Below are 18,893 nucleotides of genomic sequence, written 5' to 3'. Positions count from 1 at the left end.
AAGATTCGGTGGAGAAGTTGAGCAAAGAGGTTCAGAAGATTGCTTCTTCCGGTGATATTCCACTGGACATGCTCATGGGGGAGACAGCCCCAGCAGCACCTACACCAATGCATGAGGCATCAGATGTAGCAGCTGGCTAGTCTGAGGAGCCGGCTGCCACTACACATATTGCTGAGGAGATGATCCAGATGCTCAGGCACCCCGTGGTCCCCCAGTCATAGGATGTGGAGATCCAGTTAGAGGACACAGGGGGAGTTGATGATCCTATACAGTCTGAGGACCTCACTCATGTTCCTGACCCGATGCAGACAGAGACCACATAGAGAGTTCTCTTGACTCTCTAACCTTTCCCTGATCTTATTTTTATATTAGCATTGAGGACAGTGCTATTTTTTATTGGGGGGGGGGGGGGATCCATTTTGATTTGATTTGTGATGACATTTGGTATGTAATAACTATGACACTATTTTTCTTTATCTTTATTTACCATTATTTTCATTTTGGTATGTATATAATTTTACCATTCGATGTATATATATTCATTTCCATTATGTATATATTCGTTTACTCCATTTTGTACATATTCAGTTTACTTTACGTAGTTTACTTCATAACGTTTTTCGTTATTTTTCCTTAATAGCTTAGCTTCTTTTTAAGTTGTTATTTTTTTTTTTTTTTTTTTTTTTTACATTTTGTGTGAACATTAAGCCTTTAGTTTTCTTAATGCCATGATTCTTTCCAATGGTGGATGTTGTGTGATCCGGGTGGCTCTTCCCAACGATGGATGGCGTGACAACCTTCTTAAGGGATCGAGTCCGTTTTCTTTTTGTTTTGGTGTATATAGTAGTAGTAATGAATAAAAGTGTCTCAAGCAGGCTTCACTTGGTACTAATACATTTACCTTCGACCTCATGGTTAGAGACAAGTTGATTGGCAAATATTAGCTCTCGCTGTGACCTTTAGACTCTTGCGTTGACTAAAACAATCATCGAGTGGTTTTCTTGAGCCATTTGTGATTTTCAATCTTAGCTAGGTTTGTTGTGGGCCCTCGACTCTGTTATCTTTAACAATCCAGCAGCTTGAGAGGTGAGGTATTGAATTGCAAGTCCAAGTCCCGTGCCAATAAGTCTAGAACTTGCCCTGAATGTTTGTCTAGGCAAAATTCTAAGTGTAGCTCGACTTGAAAGATGACTGTAGGCTTTCCTTGGTCTAATTTGAACCGTAGCCTACCAATATGATATCCTTAGTCAACTCCTTTGAGCCTAAGCCTTTTTCATTCAATAGCCACATTACAAGCCTTTATCTGTTCTATAATTACCCGCTCTTGGCACCCAATCTTTCCTTAGCATTCATGATGAATAATTGGCAAAAGCATAAGTTTGGGGAAGAGACGAAGAATTTGAAAGTGATAAAAGGTTCAAAGAAAAAAAAGAATTGTTGAAAACGAAAGGCAAAGAAAATGAAGAAAAGCCAAAATAAAAAAGAAATACGTCCAAAAAGAAAGTGAAGTTTGAAAAGGAAAGGCAAAGAAAATGAAGAAAAGCCAAAAAAAAAAGAAATACGTCCAAAACGAAAGTGAAGGTTGAAGGGATTCAAAGAACGCAATGTTGAAAGGCATCGAATGATGAGAAAAGGAGAAAAATGACTGTCATGAGTAAGAAAGAGTGACGGTGTGTCTCTCTAGTTCCCCTAAGGAAGAAGAAAATGACTCAAAGAGTCAAGAAAGTATGAGCCGAAATGAGAAAAAGGAATGCTTAAGGAAAGATGAATCCATCATAGTTCGATAAAGGCCTACCTTGATCCAAAAGCCCTCATTACATCCTGTTAAAGCCGCCCTATATGATTTCAAGTTAAGTGAGCTTACATTAGTGGTGATTTACATAAGGGGCAAGCTTATGGTACTTAGAGCCGGACTTGTGGAATTCTTTTGAGAGTGATGAGCGCACTTCTTCACAATCCTTGTTTTGAGTGGTACATTATGAGAAAGTGAGATTTGCTCATGGAGAGTAGAGGAGGAGGAGTTTGGGATCCACAATGACCTATGTGATAGAGCGGGCATCCTTGATAAATTGAGTTAACTCTTGATGTTTTAGTTTCACATTAGAACTATAGTACTCAAAAGGTCGTAATGTGATGTTGTTGATAATTCATTTGTGTTGAGGTAATTGTTAGTCCCAATTGATGCTTGATGGAGACATCTTAGGCCAACTGAGATATCCTTTTCTTTTTCTTGTGGAGGTGGGAATTATCCTATTTGCTTGAGGACAAGCAAAAGCTTAAGTTTGGGGGAGTTGATAAGTAGGGATTTTAACCTGTTATTTACTTTCTTTTACTTGTGTTTAGGGCCAAAAATGCGTGAAGGTATTCCTGGAAACTTATGTAATATGCTTGCTTGCAGGGATTGTTCAAAATGAGCCAAATGAGTCATAATCAACTCATAAAGGAGTCAAAACTTGAACAAAAACCAAGACTGGGGCAAAAGATGTGAAACACGGACCGCACAAATATTGTGCGACCGCGAAAGCTACAACGCGGTCGCGAGCACTTTTTCGAGGTCCGCAAAAGGAAGATTCAAAGAGATGGATTTTTGGGCTAAAACATTAACGTGGACCGCGTCAAAAAGGTGCAGCCGTGAAAGTTCTTGCGCGACCGCGATTGGAATTACGCGGACCGCGGTTGCTGAAGTTCAGAGAGCTTACATTTTAAGCAAAAACAAGAAGTGCGGTTCACGTCAAGATTATGCGGTCGCAGAAGTCTCCTGCGCGACCGCGATGGAAATTACGCGGTCCGCGATGCCCATTTCCAGAAGTGTAGAACGCGGACCGCAATCAGAATTACACGGCCGCTAAAGCAGGAGTGCGGCCGCGGTTAGAATTACGCGGCCACATAACCTCCGCATGGGTATTTTTGTCCGAAAATTTCATCTTAGTATAAATAAAATTTTTTGTCATTTGTAGGTTATGCGATGTATTTTCTAAGCACGTGAGACGACTGAAACTTCCCTTTTGGGCAATTTTGTATTAGATTAACCTTTTTAACATTAGATTTTCATCTTTTAATTTAGTATTATGAATTTTATCTTCTTTTCATCTTTGATTTCTGCTATTGCTATGAGTAGCTAGACCCATAACTAGGGTTGTGACCCAACCCTAGTGTGGGTATTTAATGGGTACTAAATTTTAGGGCTTGAATGTTTATGGGTTAGTGATATTTAGCCTAGTTCTTGCTAGAATTGTAGCATTAGTGGTTGTAAACACTGATTCATGCCTTTATGACTTGGTCTCTTCTTGAGAAAGAGGGATTAAGTCTAGGAAAACTAGGCTAACAAGGAATTGGGGTGAAATCAAAAAATTGATAGCCCCAATTAAAGGGTTAAACCTAGAGATAGTAATACCCGACTTGAGCTAATATCACATGACTTGCATGAATACCCATTTGGACTTGAGAAAGCCAAATTGGGCAAAATCACTCAAACTATCGAGAGATATAGAGTGAGTATTTAGGTGTGATAGCTATATTACGACGCCAAATTAATCAAGCTTGCCCTAGATTCTTGCTACCCGTTAGATGTCCACCTAGGCGAAAGTCACTACCCTAGTCCTTTTAAATACTTGAAAACCAACATAAATAATATTGTACTTAGCTTTAATCATTACATACAGTAGAATGAAATTAGAAGTAGAATCAAAACCAAAATATGTGGAAGCGTAATTAGGAACAAAACACGCAACTAAACTTAGTTATAAACCTAATTCCAAATCAATTAACTCCCTGTGGATTCGTTCCTGACCTTGTTGTGTAAAACTGTATCAACTATCCTCGCTACTCAATAGTAGTACAGGCTTGGACCCGATCAAGCCCTAGGTATATCGGACCCTTCGAGAATTTTGAGAGAGTGTGTGAGGTGGCTTATAGGCTCGCATTGCCACCTAGTTTATCAGCAGTCCATCCGGTGTTTCATGTGCCTATGCTCCAGAAGTATCATGGTGATCCATCCCATGTGTTAGATTTCAGCTCAGTCTAGTTGGACAAGGATTTGACTTATGAGGAGGAGCTGGTGGCTATTATAGCCCGGCAGGTTCGACAGTTGAGGTGAAAGAGTTATCCTTCAGTTCGAGTGTAGTGTAGAGGTCAGCCGGTCGAGGCAGCCACCTGGGAGTCCAAGCCGGACATGCGAAATAGATGTCCACACCTTTTCGCAAGTCCAGCTACTTTTCTATGTCCGTTCGAGGATGAATAATTGATTTAGAGGTGGAGAATATGATGACCCGATTGGTCATCTAGAGTTTTAAACCTTAATTCTGTGTTATGAAACCTTAAATAGCTTCTTTCGCCTTCCTCAATTTATGTGCACAGTCAGTGTCTTTTTCCGTAAGGTTTTTATGTGAATAGTTGATTAAAATGTGAATTTGTGCCTTGAAAATTCATTTGAGTTGACCTCCGTCAACGTTTTGAGAAAAAAGGACTCGGATTCGTGTTTTGACGGTCCCAGTGGGTCCGTATCGTGATTTGAGACTTGGGCATTTGCTCGAAAACGAATTCGGAGGTCCCTAGCTCTAGTTATCTCATTTTGTCTGAAACTTGAAGTTTAAAGATTTAAAGAATTTAAAAACTTGACCAAAGTTTGACTTTATTGCTACCGGGTACAGATTTTAGTTTTGGAACTTAGCATAGGTTCATTACTATATTTATGACTTGTCTGTAAGATTTTGTGCAAAACAGAGTTGGTTTGACGTGGTTCGGACGTCCGATTGTTAAAATGAAAATTCTTAAATTTCATTAAAATTTCATTTAATTTTGTGTCTAATTCATAGTTTTAGGTGTTATTTTGGTGTTTTGATCACGCGAGTGAGTTCATATGAGGTTTTAGGACTTGTGTGCATGTTTGGTTTGGAGCCCCGCGGCCTCGGGTGAGTTCCGGATGGGCTACAGAGTGAATTTGGACTTAGAAAATAGCTGGTGCAAAACCTGTTTCTGGTGCAGGCCTCAGACCTCACAATTGCGAGCTACTTCCTCGCATTTGCGATATGGAAGTATCCCTGTCGGTTTCGCATTTGAGCTACTTCCTCGAATTTGCGAAGAATAGCTGGGCACCAATGGTTCGCAATTGCGAAGTGAGGCTGGGAGAGCAGCGTTCGCATTTGCGATCAAAATGATCGCAATTGCGAGGAGTCCAAGTTCGCATTTGTGAACAAACCATGGAAATTGCGATGGCAGAAGAAGTGTGAGACTTTCGCATTTGCAAAGTGTTTTTCGCATTTGCGGGATTCGCAATTGCGACATCTGCGCCTGCACTTAAGCTAAGTTAGACAGGATTTTTCTCATTCTTCCCAATTTTCAACCCTAAAAACCTTAAAGGCGATTTTTCCAAGAGCTTTTCCTCCCAAATTCATTGGTAAGTGATTCTAACCTACTTTCTTTCAATTACCCATTACATTTCATAAGATTTCAACCTTAAATCTAGGATTTTCATGATAGAAATTGGGAATTTGGGTAGAATTAGGAATTTTATAAAAATTAGCATTTAGACCTCAAATTGAGGTCAAATTTCGAAAGAAATTACATAATCGGGCTTAGGGGTGAATGGGTAAATGGATTTTGGTCCGAACCTCAGGTTTTGACAAAGCGGGCCCGGGGTTGATTTTTTTTTTTTGTGACTTTTTGGGAAAGTGTAAAAATCCTATCTCTATGTATTGTAATTGATTATCTTAGCATTATTTGACATTATCGAGTTGATTGTGGTTAAATACAAGTTGTTTGGAGGCGGATTCTAGAGGAAAGGCCCGAGTAGAACTCTGAATTGACTGTGGAGTGAAGTGAGTGTTGTGGTTATCCTTAACTTGAGAGATTAGGACTTGTTTGCCTACTTGCTACGTGTTTGAATATTTGGGTACAACGTATATGTGATGTGACGAGTACTTATGTGTTGTTGTTGGGTTAAATCATGCGGATGAGACTTGCTTCTCGTAATTCATATCCTTCTTTGATTACGATATCCATGCCTAGACTAGTCTATTACGAAATTGAACGTTCTTTACGCATTTATGAACTATTTATGATAATTGAGTATTTTTGGAAGAGAGTAAAAGCACGAAGGGTGATGTTGTGCCGTATTTATCATGTTATGATGAAAATGAGAGTAAAAGCACGAAGGGTGATGCCGTGCCGTATTCATTATTTTATGGAGAGATTAAGAGTAAAAACACGAAGGGTGATGCCGTGCCATTATTATTGTTCTACGGTGAGGTTGAGAGTAAAAGCACGATGGGTGATGTCGTGCAGTCTTTATTCATTATGTTATCCGTTTGCATTTGTTGGTGATTTACATAACGGTTTTATGTTGTTATTTCTGTTATAGCTATCGTACCATGTTCCCCTTCGCATGCCACCTCCAAATAGCACATGTTTAATCTTTATTGTTGTTATGTTGTACGTATATTTTCGTTTGCACATGTTTAATTACGTGAGGGTCCTGTCATAGCCTCGTCGAGGTTAGGCTCGACACTTACGGAGTACATTGAGTCGTTTGTACTCATACTACACTCTGCACTTTTTGTGCCTATTTTGATACTGGTCCCAGCTGTACGTGAGGTGCATCAACTCGGATTGGCATATTTGGAGACTCGGGGTAGATCTGCTGGCGTCCGCTGATCTTGAAGTCCCCTTCCTCCTTCCTTATTTACTGTTCATTTCATTCGAGGCAACTATACTTATTTCAGACTTTATTTGTAGCACTTTTAGAAGCTCGTGCACTTATGTTTCCAGATCCGAATTGTACTTAGATATTTTGGGTATTATTTCACTTCGCACTTCGTTTTAGTTTCATTTCAGTTTAATTGGTTTACTTATTTGAGTTGTTTTAAAACTGGCTTAAGAATTTCTCTAATGTTGGCTTACCTAACAAGTGAAATGTTAGGCGCCGTCACGATCCTGAAGGTTGGAAATTCGGATCGTGACAGATTGACTCTAAACAACGTATGATGGAGTTTCTATTTCAGTGAGTTCTGGCGAACGCAGAGACGCACGAGGGGCCGCCAGATTCGGGCCTAAGGTAAGGATTAGACACCAATTAAGATAAGAGCAAAATTCAAATGAAGTTTTCTTTCTTTTAACATATTTTGAATGTACTAATTATAAGCAGGTTCTCACATGGTTTTCTGACAAAAATACAGACAACATTTGCATTACGAAAATAACATGCATGCATTTTTGCAGTCAGTCCTATTACTATTATTTTGGGGATGTTCTAGTTGGAGGGCTCAAAAATTTCAATAACTATTCATTGAACAGAAACCAATCATTGGTAGATATGTAATTAGTATTTGAATATAATGTTTTTGTCAGGATGCCATGATCTCTAATGAAGAATGGTTATAAAGATATAATCTTTGTCCGAATGCAGTAGCTGATCTAATCACAGTCCCCGTTGTTTAATTTATCAAAACGAAAAGCAGTAGGATCTAGTCTAGTGAAAATAGGTTTTTAGCGTCAATATTTTCTTTTTGGTAATTCTTAAGTTAATTGAAACCCATTTTGTCTTCGACAGGAGACTTAATTTGATAGAAACTAAGGGTCCACCAAACTTATACAGAGGACTAGATTTTCTATTAGTTCCCAAAGAACACACTCACACAGCTATAAGTAAATAACACAATAGAGTTTTACGTGGAAAACTTCCAGCTCACGAGATTAAAAATCACGACCTACCCTTGTAGGATTTCAACTTCACTACTAAACAAACTTAAGATTACAAACTATTGTAACCTAGGAATTAACCTCTTAATCCCTCACTAACTTGTAGTAACTCTATTACAAGCCCATTTGTAATAACTCTATTACAAAGCTTACAACTCGACTAACTCTAGCCAAGACACAAACACATGGTTTATGATTTTACAAAGGTTTCCTACACAATGCTTCTAACTAAACTAAATAGGAATTACAAGTAAATCACTTTGACAAAGATGCTACACAACTAAGGACATATGATGACTTAATGCAGAAAACTGGTTTTTTGTTATGTTGCCCTTTTCTCTTGACGCCTTGAATGTCACTTGCAGGTTGGCAATACACTTGAGAGAGAGTTTGATCGATTCTGGAGTGTGCAAATGAATTGTTTTTACTTTGCTTCATATTAATATTACATAAGTAACATCACTTGAATGATGCAGGCATGTTTGGTACAAAGGCATTCCCCATAAAGTGACTGCTCATCTGTTTGCACTATTGCGTGTGTGCAAAGGAATAGTTACAGTCACTTGACAGCTGTGGGGAGTTGGCTAGTACTGTCAGTAAGGGAGCTGATGTTGATCTGTTCCCTCTGTTATTTCTTGGACTCTAAATGTTGGAACATGTCCCAGACTTGAGACTTGTTGATCTTTGAGCACTCAGAAGAAGTGGAACAGGTTCCCCATCTGGTTCTCAACAAAGTTTATTAAATCATCAAAATATAGCAAGATACATAACTTATCAATTTTTTCCTTTTTGATGATGACAAACTTGTAATTGAAATTCTCCCTGAGACCGTGCTTGTTCTCCCTCAATTAATTTTCTCCCTTTTGGCATTATAAAAAGATTAGTGACAGGCAATAAGCAAAAAGAAGTTTAGCCTGATTAATTCATGTCACTTGTGTGCACACAAACATGACTAAAAATAGAGCAAGAAAGAAGACAAGATAAGCATAGCAAAAGGACAGGATATTCATTGATTTTGGAAATAAATAAGGAGCAGTTCCATTTGTCGCATAATCATTCCACAAAATAAAAACATCCAAAAAAAGGAGTACCAGCCACTAAACATATCCAACTTCAGAATACCAAAACAGAAAGACACTAGAACTTGACACTGGAAAGTAAATGCTTTTAAGGAGAACTGGAAGGGGGAGGCAACGATGAAGAGGCAAGAGTTCTAAGGAGGATATCCATTCGAGCAATAGCAGACCCTTGCTCAGTGAGTAACCTCTCCTTCAGGTTCTCTACCTGTTTCCTGAGATCAGTATTCTCATTGGTCAGACGACAACCTCTACGCTTTGTGAGCTGCTGGAACCTGGTACCTCCGAAACCTGACTAAGTTGTCCCTCAAGGATAACATTCCTTGCCTTCAACATCATTATTTCTTCATAGGCAGTATTCTGGGCTTCAATTAGTTGAGAGATATTGGAATTGCTGCCAACCCCTCCTTTCTTATCGATGCACTCACACTCTTCTAAGGTAGTTTTAGAGAAGCTCTACTTGTGAGTACCCACCGTAGCCTTTCCCAAAGGGCTTTGAAGAACTCCAAAACTTTGATGAGTAGAAACCCGTAGGGCAGCCCATGATTACCATCTTTGAAATCTGCCACTTTCTTCATGTGCTCAATCATGATACCCATCAGATTATTAGTAGAATAAGTATCCAGTGCTTCCATGTGGAACAAGTCTGCTTGAGACGTAATAGAACACCTTTCTGGATGAGGGAGCAATACCTTGTTCACTATCTCAAATAACAGCTAATACACTAGAAGGAGGGCCTTCTTGTGTACCCGTTCCCCCTACTGCACTACATCATCCTTCAGAATGACATTTTTTAGGTTTGACGAACAAGTCCCCTCAATGGAGAATATTCCGTCAGTAGGCACGCCTAAGATGGTTCCCAACACAGCTTCATCCAACACAAAATCAACCCCATTCACCTTTTACAGATGTTGTCTTCCTCGACTGTGAAAATATCAGCATAAAAACTGCGCACTTCGGCCTCATATACTTTAGGACTCTCATTTATGAACAAAGGTGTCCACTGTTGAAAGTCACAGATATCTACCAGTTGGTGCATTCCTGGCATGTCAAGAATATCAGGGGCAAATGTTCTGCCCCACAACAGTTTCCGAGTTCTCAGATTTTCCCTTCCTTCATTCTTGGCCACTCCCACCTTGGTCCTTTTTGAGGAACCAGGTTCCTCATTAGCACCAGCCTTTCGTTTCACTGATTTTCTCACACTTTTAGCTTTCTCTGTAGGTTTCTCAGACACCTTCTCAGACATGTTCTTACCAGACCCCTCAGCTACTTTTTGTCCAGACTCACCCACTTCAACATTACTAACTTCCATCACTTTCACAGATGACTCTTTTCCAGAATTTTGAACCGCAAGTTTCTTGGAGGACTTACGGATTAAGGGACTGGGTTCCTCATCCACCTCGTCATCAATGTCCACAACAAGAGCTGTAGGCACTACCTCTTCATGTACTAACTTTCCACCCTTCACCAACCTTCTTCTCTTCTTTCCTTTCTTACTTTTCTTTAGAGCTGACTCAAGAGTCTCCTTCTGTTGCAGCCTTGTAGTAGGTCTTTTAGGATTGGGTGTTTTGGGAGTTTCCCTGCTACTCCTAGCACTAATAAAGCTTGCAAGAGCCACATTATCATAGTATTCTCAACTACCGTTATTCTCCTCCTCAGACAGAGATCTCATCTCGGGAGCAACAATAGCCAATGGCTCAGCATAGAAATGAGGAGAGGGAGTGGGATCAGTACTGACCTGGGGTTCTTTTGATGAACAGGGTGCTTCATCACAAGTAGGAGCAGAGAGATCCTCTTGAGCAGAGGGATTAAGTCCCTCGAGTGGTTCCCTAGTAGTACTTTCAGGTGCCAAATTTTTTATAGGTACCAGTTCCCTATCCTCTTCCTGTAGACTCTCACCTTCCCCCTGAGACCCATTGGTTTCAGACACTACTTCATAGCAACCATCCACACACCCCTTAGCAGCTATTGACAACATATTTTCTATGGCCTCTTGTTCTTCTAACCCCAAAGGAAACTCACAAGGCACAAACGAAATATTACTTGTAAGATCTGCAATATTCAAATCGAGACTTGGGCTATTCATTGAGTTAACCACACTTTGTTATGCCTCAGAACTCTCTTCTAAACGCAGACTAGAAACTTCCTGATTTTCTTCTCTCTCTACTATTTCTCCCTCAGCCATTTTTTTCGGCGAGGCAGAGGGAGAGGCTGTAGCCACAAATCTCTTAGGATTCGAAGTTTTGTGACTCCGATGAGAACCATAACTTAATTGGGGTGGAGAAGAGGCAATGGGTGGTTGGGAATCTTGCTTAGGGTTTGACCTGGGTGGCGTAAGGTACTTAGACTCTGTCACTAGTACTTCAAAAGATAAAGATACAGTGGGGATGACACTAGGGACATTTGAGGCTTCGAGATTCTTAGACAATATAGAGTGTAGTGAGAGTTTATGAAAGAAGAGAGTGTTTGGTTGTTGAGAGAAAAAGGGAAATTTTGGCTTTTGATGTGAATAGTTATGAGAGTGACAGAGTTTGGGTTTATTAAAAGGGGGTGAGGGACAGGTTGGGAACGAGTATTGATTTTCTAGGTAGACGGGTCATTTTGTAACGGGTAGTACGCTTGGGTTCCAAAGAGAAGAAGGTGACAATTTAATGACGTGGCACCTTTTTTAGTCGTTTAAAATGTTGTGCATGAGAGTACAAAAGGAACTACTAACATGTGTCGCAGGACCCAGGTTCCCTGATAGATTTGGTAAATGTGATCCTCATCCTTTTGCGAAGATGCAAAACATTAGCTCCTTTTTTGTTCTGTAATCATCATGCATGTCTACCTGTAACGGTATAGAAATAAGTTAGACCTTGTCAAAAAACACTTTTTAGCAATTCCACCTGTACATTTCTTTCATAGCCAATCATCAAGGGACCATGACCTCAACTTGATTTTATCAACCCTAGTGCAAGACGATTCTTTTCAAAATGCTCTCTACCCAATGCTTTGGTGAAAATGTCTGCAATTCGATCTTCTGTGCTGCAGAACTTCATGCAGATAAGCCCATTTTCAACATTGTCTCTGAGAAAATGATGTCGCACATCAATGTGCTTTGTTCTCTTATGCTGAACTAGGTTCTTTGCCATGTTGAGAGCATTGGTGTTGTCACATAGTAATGGCACACAATCAGAAAACATACCAAAATCTTCTAGTTGCTGCTTGATCCATAACAGTTGAGCACAGCAAGAGGCAACTGCCACATATTCAGCTTCTACAGTTGAAAGAGCCACTGATTTTTGTTTTCTTGTACCCCATGAAATTAGACACGAACCCAGAAAGTGTGCCATGTCAGAAGTGCTTTTCCTGTCCACAAGATAACCAGCATAATCAGCATCAACATACCCGATCAAGTCAAAGTTGTCTCCTGAGGGGTAGTAGAGAACCTGGTCCTGTGTTCCCTTAAGATATCTCAAGATTCTCTTGGCAGCCTTCAGATGAGATTCCTTTGGATTTGATTGAAACATGGCACATAGTACCAAACTAAAAACTATATCTGGTCTGCTTGCTATGAGATACAAGAGTGACCTAATGATACCTTTGTACATGGTCTCGTTCACAGGGGAACCAGGTTCATCCATGTCCAGTCGAGTGGCAATGGCAATAGGTGTGTCAATGACTTTTGAGCTTTCTATTTCAAATCTATTCAGAAGCTCTTTGATGTACTTCTGCTGAATTATCATTGTGCCCTTAGGAGTTTTCTTGACTTGTAGGCCTAAGAAGAAATTCAATTTCCCCATCAGGCTCATTTCAAACTCATTTCCCATGAGCTTTGCAAACTCCTCACACAGAGAATGATTTGTTGCACCAAAGATGATGTCGTCGACATAAACTTGCATAATGAGCAGGTCCCTCTCCCGTTTCTTCAGAAATAAGGTGTTGTCAATTTTGCCTCTTGTAAAACCATTTTCTAGGAGAAATTTGGACAACCTTTCATACCATGCATGAGGAGCCTATTTCAACCCATATAAGGCCTTGTCGAGTTTGAAAATATGCTCAGGATGCTCATGACATTCGAAGCCAGGAGGTTTCTTGACGAATACTTATTCTTTTATAAAGCCATTTAGAAATGCACTTTTGACATCCATTTGGAACAATTTGAATTCCATATGGGATGCAAATGCAATAAGGATTCTAATGGCCTCCATTCTAGCAACCGGGGCAAGAGTTTCATCATAGTCAATCCCTTCTTCTTAATTGTACCCTTGAACTACTAGCCTTGCCTTGTTCCTTGTTGTGTTCCCAAACTCATCAAGTTTGTTTCTGAATACCCACCTGGTTCCCATAACAGGTCTATCAGTAGGTCGAGGAACTGGGTGCCATACGTTGTTCCTCTCAAATTGATAGAGTTCATCTTGCATAGCAGTAATCCAGTCAGTATCTTTCTATTCTTTCTTGATACTTTTGGGCTCAATTTGAGAGAGAAAGACTAAGAAGACAAGTGAGTTTCTCGACTTCGATCTAGTTTGAATCGCTGAGTCAAGATGAGTTATCACATTTTAAAGAAGGTGTGAGCTTTTGTGCTTCCAGTTAGACACCTGAATCTCATTGTGAGAGCGTCCAGGTACTTCTGAATGTGACCCATGGATGATGTGAGTCCCACTTCTCAGCTCAACATCTAGGGTTTTTTGCACATCATCAGCAACTTTGTTCTCAGCTTTAGTTGTTGTGATCGAGGAACCAGGTTTCTCTACATCCGCTGGAGAGACCGTTGCATCATCATCATTTGATTCCTTGACGTAGCTCATCATGTCAGCCTTTCAATTTTCCCTATCAATGACTTCACCAGGGACTGTTGACTGCTCTCCATCTTGATCAGTCTTATCATGTGAATCTTTCCCACGTAGGTGGTGTGATTCATCAACGATCACATGTATGCGTTCCTTAACACATTGAGTTCTTTTGTTCTAGACTTTGTATGCTTTGATTTGTGATGAATAGCCCAGAAAGATTCCTTCATCACTTTTGGCATCAAATTTTCCAAAAGCTTCCTTACCATTGTTTAGGATAAAACATTTGCAGCCAAATGTTCTCAAATGTGTTAGCTTGAGTTTCCTTCCGTTCAGCAGTTCATACGTAGTCTTGTTCAGGAGGGACCTGATCATGCACCTATTCACCAAATAGCATGCAGTGTTAACTGCTTCTGCCCAGAAGTTTTTAGCAATGCCACTGTCAATTAGCATTGTCCTCGCCATGTCTTCAAAAGTCCTATTTTTCATCTCTACAATACCGCTTTGTTGAGGTGTTCTTGGATTTGAGAAATTGTGACTTATGCCATTTTCAACACAAAATTTGTTGAATTTTGCATTATCGAACTCTGTGCCGTGATCAGATCTTATGCACGCAACATTGTGTCTTACCTTCACTTGGATTTTCTTCACGAAAGCAACAAACACTGGAAAAGTTTCATCCTTGGTTTTGAGGAACAAGGTCCAGGTGAATCTAGAATAGTCATCCACTATAACAAAAATGTACTTCTTTCCTCCTCTACTTGGCACCCTCAGAGGTCCACACAGATCCATATGGAGGAGATCGAGTGGCCTTGAGGTGCTAACATCCTTTCTGATCAGTTTGTTCAGCAACGTAAATCTTGCATGACCCAATCTTCTGTGCCATAGTTCAGCATCATCATCAACAACACTCAGGCAAGTGAGATCCCCATTTTGCAGGGACTCAAAATCAGCAAAATAAATGTTCTTGTATCTTTTTGCCATCTGGACCACTTCACCAGTCACAAGATTTGTAACTGTGCATACTTTTGACACAAATTCCACTTTATTTCCTTTGTCGCAGATTTGGGAAACACTCAGTAGGCTATATTTCAAGCCGTTCACGTAGTACACATTTTCAATTGATTGGGTGAGTGACTTCCTAATTCTTCCTACTCCTAGAATGTATCTCTTTTTGCCATTGCCAAAGGACACACTCCCTCCTTGAAGGCCTTTGAGTGAAAGAAAATCATTGATGCTTCCAGTCATGTGCTTTGAACAGCCACTATTCATGTACCATTTTTGGCTGCTTCCTTTCACTGCTCCCTGCACAAGAGAATCAAGGATTAGACTTAGGAACCCAAACAAGTTTGGGTCCCTTGTAGTGAGGAAAGGGTCGAATGAAACTACTTTTTGTCCAGGAAGGAAGTATACATTTTTTAACGGAGGGACCAGGTTCTTTAGCAGTAGTTGCCTTTTCAACAAACACCTTGTTTTTCTGTTGGGACACAATTCTAGCCTTACAATTTTCTTTAAAGTGACCAGTGTTGCCACAGTGAGTGCAAAGCTAGTTATCAAGGACAGTAACATATTTGTTATGTGGATTGTAGGGAGTCTTTTCCCTTTGGAACCGACGCCCTGCATGTTCCCACCATTGCTTGTATACATGGCAACACTTGTATCAGAGGACCAGGTCCACTTTAGAGATTTTTCGAGGTCATTTTTAACTTTGCATAAATCTTCTTGAAACTCACTGTTTCTTTCAAGTTCAAAACACAGACTAGATTTCACAGATTGTAGTTTATTTTCAAGCTTAATGTGTGCCTCACTTGTAACTTCCTTCCCCTTTTGGACAATCACAAAATTGTTTCCCTTTCTTAATTCCTCTATTGTTTCTTTTAGGTCCATGATGACTACTAACAAGTCATCTCTCTCATTCTCTATGTTTTCAGCCTTTTTAATTAGAACACTTTTTTCTTTCACTAGATTCCCAATGGTTTCTTTTAGGTTGGCCACTACAACTACCAAATCATCTCTCTCAATTTTCTACCTCTCCTAAATCTATAGTTAAGACATTCTTATTATTTATAAGATTTTGATAAGCGTCAACTAAAATATTTCCCAAGGATATGAGCTTTTTCTGAGAGTAAGACTTCAGATTTCTCTGAACGTCTAGAAAGTTTACCTCATCATCATCATTAGATTTTGCCATCAAGGCAAAGATGGAATCATAATCAGCTGCTTCACTTTCGACTGCCATCATGGAGGTGTCACCTTGTGCATCACCTTCTCCAAATTCGCTAGAAGAGTCTCCCCATGCAGCAAGAGCTTGTTTCACAACATTGTCGGTGACTTCTTTTCTTTTAAATCTTTTGTCAGAAATAGAGTTCCTCTTGGCTGTTTTGTCTATGTTGTGCTTGTACTGGTCTTTCTTGAGGAGGGGAAAATCCTTGAAGAAATGTCCTGACTTCCCGCACTTATGACATAATTCATATCCTCTTGGCTTGCTGGAGCTGCCCTAATTTGGAATACCTCTATTTCTACGGACCATCTGAAATCTCTTTGTCAAGTAAGCCATATCAGCATCCTCACCACTTGATTCATTATTTTCTGTCTTGAGCACTAGGTTCTTCTCCCTTTTGGGATCTCTTCTCTCATGATCCTTTTTCTTCTTCATTTCATAAGTTTTCAAATTACCAATGAGTTCATCAATGGTTATCTATTGTAGATCATTTGCCTCCGTGATAGCATTTACTTTGCTTTCCCAGGAACTAGGTAATATGCTGAGTATTTTCCTGGTAAGTTTGTTCCTTGGAATGATTTCTCCTAGGGAATAGAGCTCATTGATAATAGAGGTGAAGAGAGTGTGCATGTCCTGAATGGACTCATCATCCTTCATCCTGAAGAGTTGATACTCAGTGGTTAGCATATCAATCTTCGACTGCTTTATTTGAGTTGTCCCTTCGTGTGTTGTTTGGAGAGCTTCCCAGATCTCCTTAGCAGGTTGACAAGCCGAAATCCTGTTGTATTCATCTAGCCCAATGCCACAGACGAGGATTTTCTTTGCTCGAAAGTTGTTTTCTATAGCCTTGCGGTCAGCATCGCTGTATTCCTTCCTAGACTTGGGAACTGTCACTGCTGCTTCCCCAATGGTTTTCATAGGAATGAAAGGACCGTCACAGATAACATCCTAGAGCTCTGAATCTTCATCCATGATAAAATCATGCATCCTTGTCTTCACCATCCATAGTATTGACCATTGAATCTTAGTGGTCTGTAGGTGGATTGACCTTCTTCGAAGTTTGGTGGAGCAGCCATGATGATCCTTTCTGTGATGACCCGCTATGTCATTTTTAATTTTAACCTTCATTTATGTAGTCCGAGACCTTGAATAACTCTATTCAGCCTTCCTCAATTTGCATGCGCAATCAATATCTTTTTCCGAAATATGTTATGTGAAAAACCAAAGAAAATGTGAAATTTTACCTTTAAAACTCATTTGAGCTGACTTCGGTCAATGTTTTGAGAAAACGGATCTGGTTCAGTGTTCTAACGGTTTCGGTGGGTCCGTATCATGATTTGGGACTTTGGCGTATGCCTGAAATCAAATTTAGAAGTCCCTAGCTTGCATTATCTCCATTTGACGGAAACTAAAAATTTAAAGGTTTAAAGAATTCTTAAATTTGGTCATAATTGAATTTTGGTTGATATTGGGTCCCGATTTGGATTCTGAGAGTTCGATCATCTTCGTAACAATATTTATGACTTATGTACAAAATTTGAATTTATTCCGAGATGTGTAGGCACGTTTTTCGTTATTTTTTAAAATAAATAATTAAAAGGTTTGATTTTATAAAGCTTGAATTTCTAAAGTTTGGCCGGAGTTTGACTTCTGAGAAAATGACTCCAGAATGGAATTTTGATGATGTTAATAGCTTTGTATGGTGATTTTGGATTTAGGAGTGTGTCCGGATATTTATTTGAAAGTCCGTAATTGATTTTGGCGTGAAATGGCAAAATTTGGAAAAATGGAAGATATTTAAAAAGTTTGACCAGAAGTTGACTTTATTGATATCGGGGTCGAAATTCAACTCTGGAAATTGGAAAAGCTCCATTGTGTCATTTATAACTTGCATGAAAAATTTGAAGTCATTCCAGATTGATTTGATACGTTTCGGCACAAGATATAGATTTTGAAAAATTTCATAAACTCATAAGTTCGATTCGAGGTGCGATTCGTTGGTTCGGTGTTGTTTGATGTGATTTGAGGCCTCGACTAAGTCTATAATATGTTTTGAGACTTGTTGGTATGTTCGGACGGGGTCCCGAGGGGCTCGGGTGAGTTTCAGAGTGGTTTCGGGCCATTTCTAGGCCATTTTTAACTGCTGGTTTTTGGCTACAGCAGTGTGCATCGCAGAAATGTTTGTCGCGCAGGGCTGAGTTTGGAAGCATATATCTCGTAATCTGTAAGGAATTTCGAGATAATATAAAAATAAAAGTTATAACTCTTTGAGTCTAGTTTCTAGAACTATAAACCATTCATCATTTGAACATTTGTACAGAAAGTTATAATCGATTAACTGAAACCTGGTACTGCAGTTGTTTTGCCTGGCAGTGTGCATCGCAAAAATATTTGCTGCACATGGCTGACTTTGGAAGCTTATATCTCATAATCTATAAGAAATTTTGTGATGAACCTAAAATAAATTTTATAATCTAGTTTTCATAAATTTAAACTGTTTGACAGTTGGAGTTGGGTACAAAACGTTATGGTTGATATACTACAAGCTGTCTGGGAAGAGTTTTTGAAAGAGTTTGATGTTTTAAGCATAAGCGTGTAATGATCCAAATGTCCATTTCTGGTTCTAGATCTTGAAATTTGATTTCGAAACTTCCGAGAGTTTGATAATGAATTATAAGAATGATTTGGAATGTTTGGTCTAATTTCATCAAGTTGCGATTGGGTTTTTAGCGCGAAACATGAGTTAATTGTTTAACGAGCGAAATTGGTCTCGCATTGAGAAAATGAGCTCCGAATCGAGTTTCGATTGAACGACTAGGTTCGTATTATTATTTGTGACTCATAGTAATAAGAATCGTCTAATTACGAGGTCGTATGATGGAGTTAGAGCGTTTTTAGTGAAATATTAAATTGTTGGTTCTAGCAGGTTTCTGGTGCGGACCTTTAGTGACGGGAAATGGACTTTTAGTAACGGACAATGGACTTTTAGAGATGGGAAATGAGTTTTTATTGAGCAATTTCATTTTTTAGCTCATTTCAATATTTTTGGAGCTAGGGAATTCGGATTTGGGAGATTTTTGAGCGGACTTTCACCAAATGGATTGGGGTAAGTGTTTCCTACTCGAT

The 18,893-nt window shown here is 39.5% G+C and overlaps 1 protein-coding gene across 1 annotated transcript; it reads right to left on the bottom strand.

The window, feature by feature from the left end:
• Positions 1-16,244: 16,244 nt before the first annotated feature.
• Positions 16,245-16,685, bottom strand: LOC138903103 (uncharacterized). The gene has a single exon (XM_070191017.1). It carries the CDS (start codon positions 16,683-16,685, stop codon positions 16,245-16,247), a length of 441 nt encoding a protein of 146 aa, XP_070047118.1.
• Positions 16,686-18,893: the final 2,208 nt, after the last annotated feature.

Source organism: Nicotiana tomentosiformis, chromosome 12, assembly GCF_000390325.3.
Source record: "Nicotiana tomentosiformis chromosome 12, ASM39032v3, whole genome shotgun sequence".
NCBI lineage: Eukaryota > Viridiplantae > Streptophyta > Magnoliopsida > Solanales > Solanaceae > Nicotiana > Nicotiana tomentosiformis.
Note: the sequence above shows the minus strand (reverse complement) of the source record. Positions and strands in the feature narration are given on the sequence as shown.